This window comes from Sapajus apella, unplaced genomic scaffold (assembly GCF_009761245.1).
Source record: "Sapajus apella isolate SASKATOON/1434 unplaced genomic scaffold, GSC_monkey_1.0 scaffold1618, whole genome shotgun sequence".
Classification (NCBI taxonomy): Eukaryota; Metazoa; Chordata; class Mammalia; order Primates; family Cebidae; genus Sapajus; species Sapajus apella.
This window is the reverse complement of record NW_022438544.1, coordinates 1-13,767: the sequence shown is the minus strand read 5'-3', so window position 1 is coordinate 13,767 and position 13,767 is coordinate 1. Positions and strand designations below refer to the sequence as shown.

The window sequence follows — 13,767 nt, the reverse complement described above, 5'->3', positions numbered from 1 at the left end:
ACCAGGCAGGATGAGGGTGGCAAGGGCACAGGTGGGGTCTCTCTGGGAAGGTGACCATTGGGCAGACACTGAGTGAAGGGAGGAGGTGAGCTGCAGAGGGGGTGAGAGCGAGGCTGCTCTGGGCAGCCAACGGCAAGTGCACAGGTCCTGAGCGGGAAGAAACGTGGTACGTTCTAGACTGGCAAGAAGGCCAGGATGGTTGGAGCAGGGGGAGGAAGGAAAAGGATGGTCAGAAGGAGGTCAGAGGCCAGGTGCGGTGGCTCACTGCTGTAATTCCAGCACTTTGGGAGGCTGAGATGGGCAGATCACCTGAGGTCAGGAGTTCGAGACCAACCTGGACCACAAGTGTAACCCCATCTCTACTAAAAATATAAACAAATTTTAGCACGGTGTGGTGGCACACGCCTGTAATCCCAGCTACTTGGGAAGCTGAGGCAGCAGAATCACTTGAACGTGGGAGACGGAGGTTACAGTGGGTCTAGATCGTGCCACTGTCCTCCAGCTTGGCGACAAAGCAAGACTGTCTTCAAAAAAATAAAAGAGGAGCAGGTGAGAAAGGCTAGAGGGCCCTGTCCTGTAGGACCTCCTAAGGTGTGGTGAGAAACACTGAATTTCTCTTAGTTGCTATAGGGCCATTGTAAGCCTCCAGCAAGAAGTGAAAACACCTGATTTACCTTTTAAAATGCTCCCTAAGTGGGGCCGAGGACCAGCTCGGACCCTTGGCAAATGGATTCCAGGCTCCATGCAGGCCTGCTGAGTCAGACTGGAAGGGAGGCCCCAAGTCCGCTGCCACTCCTGCGGCTCTGCGCCAGGTCCTGGGCTGAGTGTGCTCCCTGCATGATTGCTTTCAATTTCTGTAACCTTGTGATCTGGGAATCTTAGCAGCATCCCACAGAGTGGAAGCCAAGGTCCTGAGAGGCAAAGCCACTTGCCTAAGGTCCCTGGGCTGATATGAGCACAGCCCTGTACTCCTCTCTGTACCATGAGGCGCCTCCCACCCCTCCCTTCACTGCAACCTCTGCCTGCCGGGTTCAGGCCATTCTTTTGCCTCAACACCCTGAGTATCTGGGACTACAGATGCACCACCACACCTGGCTAATTTTTGTGTTTTTAGTAGAGACGGGGAGAAGAGGAGACAGAGACCATACGAGTCCATCAAAGTCTAGAGCACTTCCTGTTTGGCCTATTACAGAAAAGTTGGCAGACCCCAGGAATGTAGGCCCTGCTCCCTTCCATTGAGGCCACTGTCCCAAAACTGCAGAGACAGTGACCCCGCTCAGAGTGGGAGCATTATTTGTTTTGTTTTTTGCTGGATGCCCAGTGCCTAGGATTATGCCTGGCACATAAAATCATTCTGTAAATATCTGTGGAATAAAGGAAAAAAACAAATGAATGCAGTGTATAGAAAAGCACTTGATAACCTACAAAGTCCACATATAGTGCAATACAAATACATAATTCATTTATTTATTTATTTTGAGATGGAGTCTGGCTCTGTTGCCCAGCTTGGAGTGCAGTGGTGCTATCTCAGCTCACTGCAACCTCTGCCTCCTGAGTTCAAGAGATTCTTCTGCCTCAGTCTCCCAAGTAGCTGGGACTCCAGGCATTTGCCATCATGCCTGGCTAATTTTTTTGTATTTTTATTAGAGACAGGGTTTCGCCATGTTGGCTAGGCTGATCTTGAACCCCTGACCTCGAACCCCTGACCTCAGGTGATCCACCCCCCTTGGGCTCCTAGAGTGCTGGGATTACAGGCATAAACCACTATGCCTGACCTACATACTATTTTAAAGTCCTCTGCACTTGTTCTTGTCCTGGAGGGGATGCTGGATTCTGCCCTTGGACAAGGCCCTCAGTGGGTTCCGGGAAAGCCTGGCTTGAAGCCACATTATGCAGAGGCAGGGCAGATCCCAACCCAGGGAGCTGGAGACAGAGAGGAAATCCAAAGGCAAAAACCTGCCACAGAGGTTGCTCTTTGGCTTAGCTTAAGAGGCAGTGCTTCTGAGGCTTTCTGGTGCACACAAATCATCTGGGGCTATTATTAGTTTGAAAATTCTCAATGAGTCAACCTGGGCTGGGCCCCAGGAATTAGCATTTCTAACAAGCTCCCCTGTGCTGCTGCAGCTACTGGCCCCGAACCACACTTGCAGTACAGCAAGGATGTCACAGCTCTCTTCCTCAGAGGCAGGAGCATCTCCTCAGACCCTAGTAACGTCCTCATTTCTTCTTTGCTTCCTTCTATGGGGCTCCAAAAATAAGAGTGCCCTGGATTCTGATGAGAGAACATTCTCAAGGGATTGATGACTCGTGAAGCAAACAGGCTCCAGCGATCCTGCAGCCCACGGGCTGGTGGGGATCTGACTCACAGGGGCTGCTCCAAAGAGGAAGAGCAGTGCTTGTGGAAAAGTATGATTGGGGCTTAGCGTTGATTCACTTTTCTGTCGTAATTTCCCTGTGGTTCTATCCGGCCGTGGGAGTCCACAGTGACATCTGCCATCCTTAAACAAATGGTAGTTGCAGAACCGAAGGAAGGGTCTGTGCCAATGCTTGGGCAAAGCAGACCAACGAAGACTTGTGAGAGACCAGAAAGGAGGCTGGGAGATGGCCAGTCATGGAGTGCATGTGGCCGTGCAGCATCAGCCTGGAACTCCAGGTGATCAGCAGCACCCAGAACATTTTGACCATATGCAGATCCCCAAAAGCATCCTCAGCAGGATCTGAAGAAGGTCAGACATTTTCTGCTTTCACATTGGATGAAGGTTAAGACTAAGTCAGCTCAGCTGTAAAGAAAATGGTGCTCTTCTGAGGCTGGAGAACCTGAGAACACCCAGGTAATGTCCAGAGGCAGGATGACCAGTCATCCCTGATGTCCACTCTCTCTGTCTCTCATGGTAATGAAACTCCGAATTCCTAGCTGGGAGCTGGCTCCCTAGCATCTTGACTGCACCGCACAGCCTTCTCTGTAGCTAGGTGTGGCCATGGAGCAAACCTGCGGCCAACAGAACACAAGCAGAAATGACAGGTGATGTTTAAGGCATTCCTTTCCAAAGAAGGTGTGCCCTTCCCTTCCCCTGAGGCCCTTTCTATGGGCTGGAAGGTGGACATAGCAGTGAGCCTTCTTAGCCCAGAAAAGCAGGCATGGAGGGGCAGCCAAGCAACTAGGCAGGAGGACGTGGTTTCTGACAACGTGGAGCCGCCACGTCAACCCACTGCCTCCACCTGGACCTGTGCAAGAGGGCACTGAACTTCAGTCTCATTTCAGCCACGATTTCTGTAGGATTCTGTGTAACTTAAACATAGGTACTGGCCAGGTACAGGGGCTCACACCCATAATCCCAGCACATTGGGAGGCTGAGGTGGGAAGGTCCCTTGAGGCCAGGATTTCAAGACCAGCCTGGGCAACACAAAGAAACCCTGTCTCTACAGAGAATAAAAATTGAAAAATTAACCAGTCATAGTGTAGTCTGCCTGTGGTCCTGGCTATCAGAAGGCTGAGGTGGCAAGATACCTGGAGTCCAGGAGTCGGAGTCTTCAGTGAGCAATGAGCAATGATTGTGTCACTACATTCCAGCCTGGGTGACAAAGTGGGACCTCCCTTCTCTCTCTCCCTCTCACATATATATGTGTGTGTATGTGTGCACATGTAGGCATGTGTGTATATATATATACATAGAGAGAGATAAAAAGATATGTATACACACAAACATATATATATATATACAGTGTGTGTGTGTGTGTGTGTGTGTGTGTGTGTGTGTGTGTGTGTGTATACAATTCTGAAACTTGGAGCCTGAAAGTCATTTAAGGAAGATGGGATAAACAGTTCTTGATCATCTTAGTGCCGTACAGTCAACAGATATGTCAGTCCACTCTCACAACAGACAAACTAAAAATTCTGTGCTTGTAGTGTCTACAATATAATTTTATTTCATCTTGATTACCACTCTGTCAAGGAAATATTACCTTGCGTGTTAGACACTAGGAGATGAAGCTGTAGAGATTTCCCATGATGTGTTTGAAGTGAGTCAGTCCGTGAGTCAGACATCTGTGATTCAAGCCTGGTCGGTTCATGTCAGATCCAGAACCTCTCCACGGGTCTGGTGGCCTCCAAAGCACGCCCTCTAGCCTGTCAGGGTCTGTCATGGATGGGGACTGTGACCACGAGGAATCAAGAGGAAGGATTATTATTATTATTTATTTATTTTGAGAAAGAGTGTCCCTCTGTCACCCAGGCTGGAGTGCAGCGGCTTGATCTTGGCTCACTGCAACCCCGGCGTTCTGAGTTCAAGCGATTCTCCTGCCTCAGCCTCCCGAGGAGCTGGGATTACAGGAGTGTGCAATGATGCTAATTTTCTTTTTTGTGTGTGATTTTAGTAGAGATGGCATTTTCCCATGTTGGCCAAGATGATCATAAACTCCTGACCTCAGGTGATCTGCCAGTCTCAGCCTCCAAAGATGCTGGGATTACCAGCATGAGTCACCACTGCCAGCCAGGATTGTTTTTTCGACGTGATGAGCTAAAGAAAGATGCCAGACTAGCTAGGAGAGAGGCCCAAGGAGACCTGAAGGCCAAGGAGGAGGGACAACCAGTTGTTGGCGAGAACCAGTGGCAGGGGCTCAGCGGGACACAGGCCAAGGCTGAGGAGGCCCCACAGAGAAGCAGAGCCTAGGACCAGGGGTTCCTCAGAACACCTGTGCTCCCCGAAAGCTCCCTTCCCATCCCCTCTCTAGGCACAAATCTGGGATGGAGGGGCCCTGACAGCTCTACTCTCTGAGGTTGGTGAGAACGGGTGCCCAAAATGCAAACTGTCTGCAGAAAAATAGAGTCCTATATTTTTCAAATATATTTAGGATGGTACATGGACATTCACATCACACAGACACACCAGAGACCCAAAGAAAAGTGCCTTAGAAATATACCAAAATGTGGCTGGGCATGGCGGCTAATGCTTGTAATCCCAGCCAGCGCTATGGAGGCAGGTAGATCACAAGGTCAGGAGTTTGAGACCACCCTGGCCAACATGGTGAAACGCCATCTCTACTAAAAATACAAAAATTAGCAGGATTGGTGGTGCTCACTTTAGTCCCAGCAACTCAGGAGACAGAGGCAGGAGAATCTTTTGAACCCAGGAGGCAGAGATTACAGTGAGCTAAGATCATGCCATTGCACTCCAGCCTGGGCATCAGAGCAAGACTCCATCTCAAAATAAAAATAAAAAGAAATACACCAGATGTTAGCTGGGGCCTTCTCCTCGTAGGAAAGTGCTGGGGGATATTTAGCAAAGTCCTTCTTTATATTTTCTGATATTTTCCAACTTCTTCAATGAGTATTTAATAAATAGATTAAAACTTAACACGACAACGTGTTGTTTGTGTGTTTGTTTTATCTTTTAAGGAAGAGATTAGAGCTATTCCCATCACCAGGTTATTTGAGTGGATGTAACAAGTCCATGTTACCAGAAATGATCATCTGGCCATTTCCAGTCTGAAAACAGAACACTTGGTTGTCCTGGCCAGTGTTTCCTAAGCAGGGGGAGGAGTTCTTTGCTAGAATAAATAAGCCTTAGCATTCATGAGAATCAACCACTCCAGACAGACGGCTTTGGAATCACAAGCTCTATCCAACTCCCTGAGACAGGTAATCCATGATGCTTTTCATCCTGGGAGCGGAGGAATCCATTTTTCTAAGCCTTGTAGGTGGCAGCCTGGAGCGTGTGGAGTGTGTGGTGAGTGGATGCCAGAAGGAGGTGTGCCCAGGGCACTGGGTTGGGGCCAGGGGACTGTTGTGATTCCCCGTGCCTTTTTAAGAGGCGTCCTCTCTGGGTCTGAATTTTCACATCTGTAAAGGGCGGAGGTGCCCTGGGGCCTCTATGGTCATTTCTGCCTTGATACTTACAGATTCCTATTCGAGTCAGCTGTGCATCTTCAACTGTGCAGCTGACCCTCGGGGGAAGAGGTGCTGTCCCCTTGCCTGGCGCAGGGTGCAGCTCTCAGAACATGTGGCACATGTGATTGCTGCAGCAGGTTCCTGTGAGCAGCGGCCGCAGGCCCCACAGTGATTTCAGGGTCTCCATGGGGCTGCCTCGGGAGCTCCACTTCCCCACGAGGCCTCCTGGCCAAGTCCACAGATGGGCTGTGCCTCTGTCCACACACTGAAGACACAAACTGCTGGGAAACAGCCAGTGCTCCAACTTGCCCAAGCAGAAAACACAAGGCTTTGCCCCCAAAATAATTCCGGAAGCAAATATTGTCTAACATTTTCCCAAAGAAACGGTTGCATCAGCCTGAGAGTAAACAGTTGAAGCAAACAAGCGGTCTCTGTCCCAGGGCTTGACTGAAGGCATTTCCACTGGCCTCCCCACCCTCCTTCCTTCCTTCCTTCCTGCCCCTCATTCTTCCCCTCTTCCTCTGCTCCTCTCTCTACCCCTCTCCCCTCCCCCTGCTTCCACTCCCCCTTTTCCCCTCTCTTCCCCACGGCACCCAAGCTGCCCCTTTTCTCTTCTGAATTCTGGGACTGAGTGGGCAGAGGCTGAAAGTAAATAACCTTGTTTGCTGCAGTCACCGGCCTGGAACTCAGTGCTTCCAGGGTCTCTTGGGCAGTTGCTCAAGCCTCTTCTCTGGCTTGCAGTTTCAGGCACGGGGCAGCATGGGAGGTGGTGGCCCTCGGTAACGTCTATTCTGAGCCAGGTGCCTTCATTCATCATTTATCTCACCTGAGCCACTTAGCGTGTTGTGCAGAGATGGAAACATGTTCAGAGAGGTTCAGTCACCTGCTTGTCATTACATAGCAATCAAAGGTGGCCAAAACAAAATCCCAGTCTCACTCTGGGAGACCCCAAAGCCCACGCTGCCTTCTCCCCACTAGGAGGCCCTTCCAGGCTTACGGTGAAAACAGAGACCACGTGGTGACCTGGCAGGGGCGGAAAAGAACATTCGCCTTACTTTGGCCTTGATGCTGACCATTATCAGGGCCATCTAGGCTCCAGACACGACCAGGAGCCCTCATTTCCTTCTCTCAATCAAACCTCACTGCAACCCAGCATCAAGCCTGGAGGCCCACGGGGGCCGCACCATGTGTCACCGAGAGGCTGGGAGCGTCACTGTGGCCTCTGACTCTGGCCAGGGCTCCTTCATCCCTGTGTTCTTCTTTGGTGCCAGTTGTGGAATAGGGGAAGGGAGCCCCTGCTTTCTAATGCCCTAGGATGGGATCTGCTCACCAAGAGGGAGGAGAGGAGTGGGCATTCTGATTGGACTGAACCTTGGACCCCCATCAGCTTCCAGACCGAGGAGCCAGGCAAACCTGGCGGCCCTCTGGGCTCCTCCACCTGTTTGCTCTGTGACCTTGGCTACCCCTCCACTGCCTTGTGCCCAGGCTTTCCACTGGAAAAAAATGGAAATAATTATGGCACTTACCTCGATGGGTGACAGGAAACAGAGTGACTTGTCGGGGCCCAGGAGAGCCCCTACCTCAGGCAGGCTGCAAAGCCAGCAAGAGGCGGCAGAACAGGGACCAGGACACAGGCCGAGTGGGGGCAGGGGGAGGTGGTCAAGGCTCCCTCTGGTGTTCTGAGACCTAAAGAATCTTTGCTTCGCAGAGTTGACAATGGGGAGAATGTTATCTCTCCTGGCTCTGGGGCTCTTGGTGGCTGGATTCTGCCCTGCTGTCCTCTGCCACCCTAAGAGCACACTTGACAAGAAGAATCCGAACCAGGAGGACCAAGACCAGGGGACACATGTGGACTTCCGATTGGCCTCCAACAACATGGACTTCGCCTTCAGCCTGTACAAGCAGTTGACCCGGAAGGCCCCTGGTAAGAATGTCATCTTCTCCCCCCTGAGCATCTCCACCGCCTTGGCCTTCCTGTCTCTGGGGGCCCGCAATTCCACCCTGATGGAGCTTCTCAAAGGCCTCAAGTTCAGCCTCACAGAGACTTCTGAGGCAGAAATTCACCAGAGCTTCCAGCACCTCCGGAGCACCCTTGACCAGTCCAGTGATGAGCTGCAGCTCAGGATGGGAAACGCCATGTTTGTCAAAGAGCAGCTCCATCTGCTGGACAGGTTCACGGAGGATGCCAAGAGCCTGTATGGCGCCGAGGCCTTTGCCACTGACTTTCAGGACTCAGAGGCCGCTAAGAAGCTCATCAATGACTACGTGCAGAAGGGAACACGAGGGAAAATCAGGGATCTGATCAAGAACCTTGACCAGCAGACCATGATGGTCCTGGTGAATTACATCTTCTTTAAAGGTAAGTGCCCAGCTTGGGGTTCAGAAGAGGCGGATGTTTAGTTTTGAGCCTCAGGGCCATTTCTGTCCTGGCTCAACAACGGTGTTATTAGGGAAACCACTGTAGAGGAGAGTGCCCACTGTAGAGGAGAGTGCCCACTGTAGAGGAGAGTGCCCACCGTAGAGGAGAGTGGGGGCAGCGTGGGCACCAAGGCCCCGCCCTGCCCATAGGCATCACCTTCTCCTGTTGGGTTTTTCCAAATTACAGTTTGTCCTTCAAGACATCAGCCTATCAGCGAAGCACATCAGCCCTTGGTCTGAGTCAGTGTGCTGCTTTTCACTCTGATTTAAACTTGTCCAGCAAACAGAAGGAAGGAGCTCTCCCTTGAAACCAGTCCAGGGCCCACAGGGACTATAGCTCCCTTTTTGCAGGGGCGCTGCTGGACTGGGCCAGGAAGGCCCTCTGTCTGGATGCACCTGGGGCTTCTGCCCTCCACATGGGCGAGGAACACTCCCAAGAGTCCAGGCAGGAGCCTCAGTCTCTGGAGGTGGCCAGGTGGGGCTGGGGCCATCTTCACAGGGGAAACCCACCCTCAAAGAGCCTGACCCCTCCCAAGGTTCTACCATTCTGCTCTCCTATAATCTTCTGTAATTATATTTTAAAATGTGTCATTGACACATAAATGAGGGTAGAAATGGCATTGTTCCGCTCTGGGAAAGAGCCTCAAGGGTGGGCGGTACCCAAGGCACAACCCTTGCCAGATTCTAACTGGTCCAGAGCCCAATCCCATTGATAGAAACTCAACCAATGCAAAGCTCAGCCTGCAAGCTCCCAAGGGGCAGAGTGCAAGCAGGTAGCTTCTGCCTCCTGGAGCCTGGAATCCAGATGGGGAGAAAAAAACATAGGGACACAAAGAGTGCCCACCTGTCAGAGGGCGGAAAGGTGCTTAGGAGACATGCGCTGCTTGGAGGCAGAGTCCTGCCTGAAGGCTGTTGGTTGAGTCCTGGGCAAGCCCCTTCCCCTCCCAGGCCGGGGTCTTCATCTGTAAACGAAGATGTGGATCCGGATCTCCCACTAAGAATACTCCGTGCCTGAGCTGCCATTTGTGCTTTGAGTTTCCTGTGTTCTTTCCTCCTGCCTCGTAGCCCTATGCTAGGACTCTCTGCCCTCCAGGGACGCAGTAGCCAGCCCAGCTTTCCCCTCCCCACCTGCCTCTAACAATGGGAAACAGGCAGGTGGGAAACAGGTGGGCAGTGGAGGTGGCCCCAGGTCTCCAGCCTCCCCTGAAGCTGCCACTCCCCTCACTGTTCAGTGCCCCGGTCCTGCTGGAGTGGAGACCTGCAGGGCCCCGCCCCTTGCTCTGTTGAACTCTACTCACTCTCCAGGTGCCCATTTGCTCCTTGCCTCAGCCTGGTTTACATACAGTGTATGTACTGGGGCTTGGTCACTGCTGGGGTCGTCCTGCGGAAGATGGAGGGTGCTGGGCATGCATGAGCTTCAGGCTGAGAGGGTCCCAGCTCAGAACCCTGGGGTGCTTGTTCCCTCCCTTTCTGCTCTTCCTGTTGCATTGCACCCACTGGACCCACGAGCATGCAAGATTTGACTCACTCTATGATGTTAGGACTATGTATTTGACTGAAAGTAAGGGGGTGGGGGCATCCAGCCAGGGGCAGAAGATGGGAATTCAGAAAGGAAGGTTTCCCCTAGAAAACTGTTTTCTTCATTTCTCTTAAATCCAGATAGAATTAGAAGGGAAGGCCCTTACAGCAGAGAGAAGTTGAGTCAAACATAGATCAGATCCTAAAGACACTAGTCTAGCCAGACATTCAGGCCCCCAGTTGAACAACTGAGGATGTCAGAAGATGGTAAGAGGCAGTATCGGAAAATTTGGTAACTGGCAGACAGAAATGGGGGAAGGTGGGGCCAGACGTGACAACATTTAAAGGCTTGTAGAGCCTGGGTGGTGATTTCATCCCTCAGACCTGTCCCTCTCTTGATTCTGGCAAACAAGGCAGCAGTCGGTGTCCCCAGAGGCAGTCGGTCTTCCTAGCAGGAACCCATGCTGGAGATCTGGCCAGCTAAAGGCCCCAAAGGAGCCTGGTGCCCTGGATAATATGGGGAGGTAATCCGTGGCACTGCCTCATGGAGGCCACAGGAGCACCTGAATTGCTGCTGCAGTTGGTGACGGGGACACCTGTTCAACTGAAACATCTCCTACCCTGAGATGGGTCCTGGCTCTGAGGCGTCTTTACAATTAGGTTTGTCCTGGGTCTTTCCATGTTGGGAGGCTGCAGGAACCAGAGAACCTGAGATGGTCTGCCAGGAGGGGGAAGGAAAGATGGGCTGTGATTTTGGTCCTAGAAAGCCCAAAGAGAAAGTTCAAAGGTGGAGAAGAGTCTAGAAGGAAAACGATGGCACGAGAGAAGGTAGGGCCACCCAGAAGCTGGCTCTTGTTGCAATTACCAAAAGAAAAAGCAAAGAAAGAAAGGAAGGAAAGAAGCTCCCATTTATTGAACACCAACTCAAACCACCCACTTACATGCAATACCTTGTTTAATCTTCCCGGCAGCTCTGAAAGGTGGACGGTGGTGTTGCCATTTGTCAGTTAGGAGACATGAAGTCCAGAAAAGCAAATAATTAAACATTCAGCGTTGACCTGGGCCCATCTGAAAATCCCTTTTTCTTCCTCATGTTAACCCCTAAAGTTAACATATGACTTTATGAGCTTTCACCAAGCATCTCCCAAAACCAAGAACAGAGGTGAAAGATCGTGGAGTCCAAAACCCAGAAAAAGGATTGATAAACTGTTTCTATAAAGGACCCAGTAGTAAGTATTTTAGGCTGTGTGGTCCACAAGAGGTCTCTTTTACAGATTCATCTTTTTGTTTTCCTCCTCTGCTTCTTCACCTTCTTCTCCTTCTTCGTTTTTTTACAACCTTTGAAAAATAGGAGCACCATCCTTAGCTTTAGGTACACGTAGAAATAGGCTATGGTTGTATTGGCTGACAGGTCATTGTTTCCTGACCCCTGTTTTAGAGGAGGAAAATAATTGTACCCAACTAAACGATGCAAATCATGGGCCATGTCATGATTCCCAAAGAATGAGTTTCATGGAAATTTCTACATTTTAAAGATTGTACTCCATTCTTCCTTTGCCTGCATAGTTTCTCATGAGAAGTGTGCTGTCATGTTTATCCTTATTCCTTTTTACATAAGGTGGAGTTTTCCACTCTGTCCCTAATTCTACCTCTTTCAAGATTTTCTCTTCCTCTTTACTGTGGTAAATAGGCTTTTAGCGAGAGGAGTTACGTCAGTCTGGCTAAGAGTCAGCCTCCATTGCATGTTTGTGATAGCTAGAGGTGCCAGAGACAGTTTCGTGGAATTTTACCTTTGCAACATTGAGAACCGAGGCAGCCTCAGGGTCAGAGCCCCGGCAAATGAATCCTCACCCAGACAGGCACAGAATCCAGGGCAAGTCTAAGCTGGATGTTCATGGTCTGTAAAGGCGGACATGAGTTATATATGAGCTGAGGAGCAGCTCATGGCTTTTCTGTTTTCCAACACTCCCACCATCTAAGATGTCACAAGTGCCTCTAGGCTTTTATTCCCATGGTCTCTCCTGGCTCTGAGTTCTGTCTTCCACTAAAGTCTCCCTGTTCCTCCCGTCACTCACATTGATGGGCATCTCCTCTGTCTGCCCTCACCACCTCACATACAGAACCTGGTCTCTTTCCTCCTCTTTCCACCCAAAGCCCTCCCACAAGCCATTGCTGCGTGTTCACATCCCTGTAATACCAGAGACTCTCAATTGCTCACAGGAGGTTTTTCCTCTTAAGGAACCAAGGCTGAGCCATTTCTCCTCGGGCTACAGCCTCCCACGTGTTGTCATGCCTCTTTCCCTCACTTTCCCTAAACCTTCTCTCTCTCTTGCACTCCTTATTCCCAGCTTCCTATTGATTTCTCGTTCAGCATAAAGAACCAATTCTTTCTTTCATGGCCCTTTCCCGAGTCTAAGCCTGCTGGGCTCTCCCTCACCACCAATAAATTTTTTATTTGCCAAGCTATTTCTCTACATGAAGGCAGGGCCACTCCTATGAGGGCTTCTCAGTGTCTGTTGACCTAGGCACTTCCACTGCTGGAGAAGCAGGGTCGAGGCAGAATGACCCTGGCACTAACACATTCTTCAAATGCTTGCTCCACCTTCAGCCAAGTGGAAGACTCCCTTTGACCCCCGTGATACTTTTGAGTCAAGGTTCTACTTTAGCAAGAGGAGGTGGGTGAAGGTGCTCATGATGAGCTTGGAGGACCTGGCCGCACCTTACCTCCGGGACGAGGAGCTGTCCTGCACCGTGCTGGAGCTGCGGTACGAAGGCAATGCCAGCGCACTCTTCATCCTCCCCGATCGAGACAAGATGGAGGAAGTGGAAGCCATGCTGCTCCCGGAGACCCTGAAGCGGTGGAGGGACTCACTGGAGACCAGGTGATTCTTCCTGTCCCCCTGAGACGTCACATCTCTCCACCTCAAGGTCTCACCAGCGTCCAGGGACAAGGGCATGGTGATGGGAGAACTCGCACAGGGACAGGTGGAATTCTCACTTACTTTTCTCTGTGCTGCCTGCATGGCTATGAGCCTGATTTCTTTTTTCTTCCTTTAAGATGATGACATCACACAGAACAAGGGGCTGAGGCTTCCTCTGACTCCAGCCTGTTCTAAGTCATGAGGAATCTTCTCCACACACCCAAACACTCATGCATGGTTTCTCCTGGTCTCAGTCTCTGGAAGGAACAGAGAAACTGAAGGAGTTGTGATCATTTGAGGGCTGCAGTGAGATGGGCTGTGACAATCAGCTCTGCACTGCTAAACCAATATACGTATTCATTCACTCAGCATTTGCTACATGATTAGTTGAGCACCTACTATGTGTCAGACACTAATTTGCCCCCTAACAGTAAATCAGCAAATAAAACACAAGATTCCCTGCCCTCCTGGAGCTTACTTTGCAATTGGAGAGAGGAGAGGCAATAAATATAACAAATAAGTTATTTGATCTGTTAGAAGGTAGAAAATTCAGTAGGAGGATAGAAATTGAGTAGAGCGGAATGAAAGAAGCAGGAAAACTGGACCTTGTGTTCATTTGTGATTTTAAATAGAATGGCCATTAGGTGATGCTTGAGCATCCATGTAACAGAGGGGATGGGTGGAGTCATGTTGGTATGTTAGGGAAAAGCATTCCTGGCAGAGGGAACCGCCAATGCAAACCCTCTAGGCAGAACTGAGCTTGATATGTTCAAAGAAGAGCGAGGCCAGAGTGGCTGGAGCAGAGGGAGTGACGAGAGCGCTGAGAGAGGTCAGGAGCCCCCAGAGGGGTGGAGCAGCTTGTGTGGGAACATGTAGGGCCCTGGAAAACCTTGCCCTTCCTCCTTTCTGACGTGGAGAGCCATCAGGAGGTTTAGAGGAGGGGTGCGATCTGAGCGTTGTTTTAAAAGACTAACCGTGGCTGCTGAGAGACTAGATGCTGGCGTGGGTGTGGAGTCGGGGACA

At 50.8% G+C, this 13,767-nt stretch overlaps 1 protein-coding gene across 2 annotated transcripts; it reads left to right on the top strand.

Annotated features, from left to right (window-relative positions):
• The first annotated feature begins 5,540 nt into the window (after positions 1–5,540).
• Positions 5,541–13,608, top strand: LOC116546892 (alpha-1-antichymotrypsin-like). 2 transcript variants are annotated; one of them, XM_032273012.1, is made up of 3 exons: positions 5,541–5,632; positions 7,594–8,246; positions 12,432–12,718. In XM_032273012.1, the coding sequence occupies exons 2-3, from the start codon at positions 7,604–7,606 to the stop codon at positions 12,707–12,709; spliced, it is 921 nt and encodes a 306-aa protein (XP_032128903.1). In that variant the 5' UTR covers positions 5,541–5,632; positions 7,594–7,603; the 3' UTR covers positions 12,710–12,718. The 2 variants fall into 2 exon arrangements, with proteins under 2 accessions (XP_032128903.1, XP_032128902.1); XM_032273011.1 differs by having other exon boundaries at positions 5,608–5,638; positions 7,596–8,246; positions 12,432–13,608.
• Positions 13,609–13,767: the final 159 nt, after the last annotated feature.